General features: G+C 38.6%; 1 protein-coding gene across 1 annotated transcript in view; it reads right to left on the bottom strand.

Moving 5' to 3' along the window:
• The window catches only part of LOC104949502 (neuropilin-2-like), a 25831-nt gene that overhangs the window by 14636 nt on the left and 4517 nt on the right, over positions 1-6678 (bottom strand). Inside the window, exons 2-4 of the mRNA XM_010775866.1 lie at positions 4878-5146; positions 4158-4254; positions 1427-1459 (exon numbers count right to left, since the gene is read on the bottom strand). Coding sequence (XP_010774168.1) covers positions 1427-1459; positions 4158-4254; positions 4878-5146 — 399 coding nt within the window. The remainder of the gene's footprint in view (positions 1-1426; positions 1460-4157; positions 4255-4877; positions 5147-6678) is intronic.

Genomic DNA, 6678 nt, shown 5'->3' with positions numbered 1-6678 from the left:
GTGCTATATAAATAAAACTTGATTTGATTGTTATCTAAATGGAGATCGGCTAAGCTAACGCAATAGGCTATATGCTCCGACCGTCCAAACTCACAACGTCCTATACAGACATAAATAAACCAGCGACTGTATTCGCCATGACACAGATAGTCTGTGGTTTGTACTTGTTTAACGTTTGTCCAGTTTCTGAACAGATATTTGAAACTTTGAACTTTGAAAATAAGTAGCATAATCTACCTACGCCCTTTATATCTGCTTTCAGAAAGGTCTATTTGAGGTGAAGGATATAAAAAGGTATGGTGAATAGCTCTGAATTTAATTCAAGTGGGAGCACCATCTTGCTGGGCAAAGTTAAACTGTAGATTGAGGTGAGAAGTAACAAGTAATAACATCTGGAAACAAAGGTAAGAAGGGAATGAAAACCAAATATTTGAGGTTGAAGTAAAGAATCAGCAAAAAGTAGGAAGAGGCAAAATAGATAGATTGTATGAGAAAGGCTCCTTCTATGGTGTCGAATGAAGGAATGCAGAGAAGCTTACTTGGTGATTGCAAATCAGCAACACATAATCAATGAGGTGCGAGTGTGCTGTTCTCTACAATTAAGAACACGTTGGGATTGACTGAGCTCAGGACAGCAGAGGCAGGTTCTGCCCTAATCCTTTTAGACTAATGAAAACAAGAGAAAAGGCAAGATGGAGACTTTTGGACTTTGTTTGAGCAGTTCACCAATGACCCTTCTTTTCCTATGTCACCTTTAAGTAATTTACCATACGAACAAACAAAATGAACAATGTTTCAGTAATTGACTGTGGGTCTGAGCACACTCACTGTATTCAATACCTACACACAATAAGATCTCACATACATGATACCATGAAAGACTTGTATTGGTATGTGCAACCCTAACCCTAGCCCTGGTACTCAGTCTGCCAATGTTGTTGCTGCTGCAGTAAACTATCGCGTGGAACTATTTGTTTATGTAGTGGAAAATAGTATTTCTTTTCACTGAGGAACATACCAAACTACTCAACCAAGAGTGTCAGCCCAGCATGCAGGGAGTCATGCTGGAACAATGCAGTGGATCCATTCCATCAAGTTGCAACATTGTCACCATATCTTTCTTAAATGTGGCAAGAGTCTACATCCATCCAAAAAGGTAAATTAACTGACAAAGTCCCACACTTTGTATGAAATGCATAGTTATGTAGATGCATCATTCAAGTAAGACACCAGAGTTTGATTCTTTTGAAAACGTTCTCAGTTAGAATAAGTGTGGTTTGTGTATATCTAGCTGTTTGTAACACATATAATGCACTTTCAAGGTCGCTCAGGGTCGGTGCAGTTGCTGCGAGCTGAGCTAAGCAACAAGCAGAAAGCACAGACATTTTGCACAGGAAGTACATATGGAAGAGGAAGAAGAACTTACTGGTTATGCCAGGAGTTAAGGCAGGTAAAGGCTCTGTAGGAGAGAGAGAGAAAAAGAAATATTATTGATGAAAGTTAGTAGTTGTAATAAAGCAATGAAGGTATAAGGGCTGCCGTAAACCAATGTGAGATCATCTTAGTTGGTGATTAAAATGTAGATGACTCATACTGGGTGTGAGTTCAAACATTAACTCTCCTGTTCATGGGGACTTTTTCAGTGTTTTTATACTCAACGTTGTCATTAATATAATAAGGTAATATCATATCTGTTATATTTATATATATTGTGCATTTTTTTCACTTAATTTCATCTTGGTGCTTACATTTGTACATTATTGTTCAGCATAAGAGTGAACGCGAAGCATCCACAAGCCCCTACAGGTCCAGAATGAGCTAAACCATAAGGATAAAATATGATGCATGACAAGACTTTGATTAAATGCATTTGTTTCATTCTAAAGTAGCATTTTACAATATGAAATACAGCACCAAATACATCATCCCTAGGATTTGCTTGGTCTCAGTGTACGGTGGCATATTTCCATGATTAAATTGACATTGAACAACTATATTTCTGATGATTGTTAACAGAAATGCATTTCGGTACAGCTGAATTGCAAAATTGCAAGACGCCGCACTGTTTTGCAAATGCACTTGTTTCTTCTTTTGGAGAAAATCAATAAAGATTTGTTGAGTTCCGACATAATATAGGAGTCTAAAGGCCCCATACATCTTCCTGGATGACAGTCTTTCTTACAAAATGGAGAGGAAAACAAAAAAAATGGGCTGGAAGAGAGGAAGCGTGTCCTCCCTGAATGTCTCTATGTCTTTGTGTGTCAGTCATTGCAGACTTGCTCACACTATAAAATACTTTTGCTTTGTCATTCTACGTTTCGCCCTCCCGAGATTGCTCTCTATTTTCTTAAGGTGACAAACAAATGTTAATGGCAGCAGACATGTTGGGTAGAGAAGAAGAAAGAAGTGGGTGGATGAGAGATGGAGGGTGAAAAGATTGAAGAGACAGGAAATACAGGACTGGGAATGAAGGCTGGAGGTAAGTTTAAGGGTCATGGGAACAGGGACTGAAATGTACTGCTGTTTATTATTTGCCGGAGGATACATCATCTATTATGAAAGTGAAAGGGAGATGAAAAAGAAGAGAAGCGCAGAGGAAAACACAAACAGAATGGCAGCACAAGTAAAGAAGATGCAACAGTGGGTCGAGAGAATACGTTCTCGTTCCTTCGCCTGTTGCATGTCTCCTATTGGATAATCATAGTAATATGGATGTATGCAATACTGAAACGAGACACTTGATACATTTAGTAAAGAAATATTGGCATAAGAAAATCATACCAAATGTAATATGTGATAACAGTCGAAAATAAATACTATCTAGTTAAGACCATTGACCAAGAGTCATTTCAAAAATTCAGGAGGTGTACCAGCAATTTAGTATCATGCTTCCATAAAGTAAGGGGATTTGTGAAGGACGAGTTGAAATAAGGCCAAGATGTCCTGACTTAAAGTTCCAAGACAGATTAAGACACTAAAGATGGTGGATCCTACAATTCCAATGATGCAACTGGACATCATTTTTCAATAGACCCAATCCACCTGGTTAAAGCCTTAAGGGAAAAAACCCAACCCGGTAAAGTACAGTTTTTACGTGCTAAGTATTATTCCTCATGACTAAATCTATCTGTATTTGTGAATCAGTAAAACTCCCAGATTTAACAAACATACGCTATGCCTTATTGCAACATAGTATGAGCCGAAGAGGTGACCAACAGGGCAATCGGAGACCTTGCCTCAATGTTATTGTGGTTGGTAAGACCTTAAAGGAAAAATAAGTTGGACAAAGATAATTTAGATTCACACAAGGCTCAATTTAACAGGGTTGAAAGAGAACCAGCTTGAAGTGTTTTAAGCTTGTTATGTTCGTGTTTTGCTATCAATGCACTACTGTGGTGGTCATTACATGACCTTCTACATTAGTGTGTGTGTATGTGTGTGTGCTCACATCAGGCTCACTATCCTGCTGTGCGGAGTGAAAGGCTGTGTCGCTACATTAAATGATAGCAATATTCCCATTACTTCCCAGAGAGAAGAGTGTGGGTGTGTGTGGCTGCATGGGTAAGAAAATTATGTATGTCAAATGGGGAAATATGTGAAGGATTTAAAGGCTAATCCTGTGTCTAGTCTCTGTGTTTCAAGTAAGTCTGCATTTTTCTGACAGTAATAACAAAAGCTTCCATAAATGAAGTCAATCAGTAACAACAGCAGTCTCGATGGCCGGTTTGTGTGTAAGCAAAGAGAGAGAGACAGGCAAACACATAGTCTCTCAAGCATTTTTCCCACAGAATAACTACATGCACAAATATAGTGGATGAAAGACAAGGGATAGGGAAAGAAGAATGAAAGAAAGAATCATAAAACGGTGGGAGATAGAGAGAGGGAGATATGAAACATAGATTAGAATCCATGCCCAAAGGCCGTTTGTGGCCCACTTTCTTTTTTTATATATATATTTCTTTATGTATGTGTGTGTGTCTGTGTGTAAACGAGAAACTTTATGAGTTTTATCCCTTCTCTTTTGTTCAACCGGTCTACTATGAAAGCAGTAGGTTGTGAAGGAGAAAGAAAGACAGACAGATGGACTGAATGTCTGAGCTTTTACTGAGTCAATGATAAAAGGAGAGACAAGTATACAGAAAGGTTACGACACTTACGTGTGCACTCCTCCAGCTCCATGCTGCTGCTCATGTGGATGTTATCTATTCTGATGTGTCCTCTAGTTGGGTGATCAAAAAAGCCCTCGAACGCCACCTAGATCATAGAAGAAGAGAGACATATTACAACAATCTTTCTTTACCCCCATAGTTGAATCTCAGCATATACAAAAGAATAAATAAAAGATTGATAAGTTATAACTTGATATGGAGAAAAAACATGGAAGGAAATGTATATTTACCGGAAACCAATGTTTTTATTTACACCTACCCTTTTTTACAATGCGTTTTTTGTTGACATACTGTATACTCTCATTGATGTACATTATATACTCCCAAAAGGTCACAAACAAAAATCAATAATGCAACCTAAGTTTTTTTTTAAAATACATTTTAAATGAAGGCAAATGTACTTATTTGTTGATGCAGTGTGGAGGTCTTATCTTTTTTACTTTATTGATTAATAATGCAATTTTTTTAGATAGATAATAAGTTAGTTTGTTCATGATAGTACCGGTAAGCTCTGTTCATAATTCATAAATCTGTCTTTTGTAGCATAAAGTTGATTTGTTTTGTATTTGCCTCCACATTTACTGTATATTTGGAAGTTAAAGTCTTCCCTAACTAAACCCTTTGCATCACTTAACTACTGACTGCTTGTTTCTGTCCCTGGTTATGTGCAGCAACTTCACCTAATCCCAGTTCAAAAACAACCGTTACCTGATACTCCTTGGGGCTTTGTGGCAGGATGGTACGGCCCTCCCTCCAGCCGTTCCCCTGGTCTCCCTTAAGAGCCCACAGCAGCGTCTCCTCCTGCTCGTTGTCCCTCAGCAGCACCCTGAGGCTCCCCTGGGCCTCCCCCTGGAGCTGGTAGTAGAAGAGGAGGCAGAGCGGGCCTCTCTCTGGCCCCACCTCGGGACTCAGCAGGCGGGCTCTCTTCCTCTGGGTGTGGGCCCCTGCATCCAGGTGGAGGTAGTTCCCTGAGAAATCTGGAAAGGAAAGGAAGAGAAGGAGAGGTGGAGGATTGTCAAATGATTGCAAGATCAGTGATGTATTTCAAATGAATGACTTGAAATAAATGATGCAACTACTCTTTGTAGCTTTGGAATGTAAATATGAAGCCACATGTGTGTCCTATTTGCATTTTATTCATTTAATGGATTCCATTTTAATGAGTTTTATGATTTGTGACAGTGCTGCTGCACAAAGCAGAATCCCTCTTTGCTGGTGAAACAGAGCTGTCGTAACATCATGATGTAGTAATGCAGTGGGATGTGGTTACTTAGCGTTTAAAGACATGACTACCATCATTCTGTGACGTGAGGCTCAGACCGCAAATGAGACTGCCATTTCATCATGGGTGCTAATGGCTATGGATACAAATGAACACATACACATGTACACACACATGTACACACACACACACACACACACACACCCACACACACACACACACACACACACACACACACACACACACACACACACACACACACACACACACACACACACACACACACACACACACACACACACACACACAAAACTGCTATAAACTGCCCTAATCATTTTGAATGCTGAAACCTCGTTGTGTTTTTCTCCCTGTTGTTGCTACTTAGTCAGCACAGCCATCATACCAATACAGTATGTGTCTGTACACAATTTCACTGTAAGTAAAAAAAAAGAACATCTAATTATGTTCCTAATCAATCTTCTGAGTTTAAAGAATTGTTGGGCACAGACATACTGTCATTATACTTATTTGTATTTGGTAATTCAGTTATGTTTCACATTTTTCCTTGGTTTTAATTAAATCATATTATTACCATAATATGTTAACGTATTAATGTTGTACCACCTTGTACAATGGACTCTGGCAATACTGTGTTTTTGACTTGGTCATGCCAATAAAGCGTCTTGGAATATAATTCAATTGAGTAAAGGAGTGAGAGAGAGTGGAGAAAGAAAGGCAGTGCTCCAGTGCGCCCCCCCACCCCAAACAGGACCATAATGATTAGCTTGCTGCTGTGTTTGGCTTTTTGTCTAGTTTGTGTATTATGGCCGCAGAGAAAAGGCTTTGCTGGAGCTGCAAATAGTATTTTTATCGACGGGAAGACGCTGTGTGTGACACATCATGAGGAGCAAGAAAAAAAAAGAAAGACAAAGTCCATCTATTGTGGAGTATTCAAACTTATTATGTATATTTTACATCTTTTCTAACCCTATCTCTATCTATCCATCCATCTATCTATCTATCTATCTATCTATCTATCCATCTATCCATCCATCTATCTATCTATCCATCTATCTATCTATCTATCTATCTATCCATCCATCTATCTATCCATCTATCTATCCATCTATCTATCCATCTATCTATCTATCTATCTATCTATCTATCTATCTATCTATCCATCTATCTATCTATCTATCTATCTATCTATCTATCTATCTATCTATCTATCTATCTATCTATCCATCTATCTATCTATCTATCCATCTATCTATCCATCTATCTATC

Source organism: Notothenia coriiceps, unplaced genomic scaffold, assembly GCF_000735185.1.
Source record: "Notothenia coriiceps isolate Sejong01 unplaced genomic scaffold, NC01 NC01_scaffold00016295, whole genome shotgun sequence".
NCBI lineage: Eukaryota > Metazoa > Chordata > Actinopteri > Perciformes > Nototheniidae > Notothenia > Notothenia coriiceps.
The sequence above is the reverse complement of the archived record's forward strand: the minus strand, read 5'-3'. Positions and strand labels throughout refer to the sequence as shown.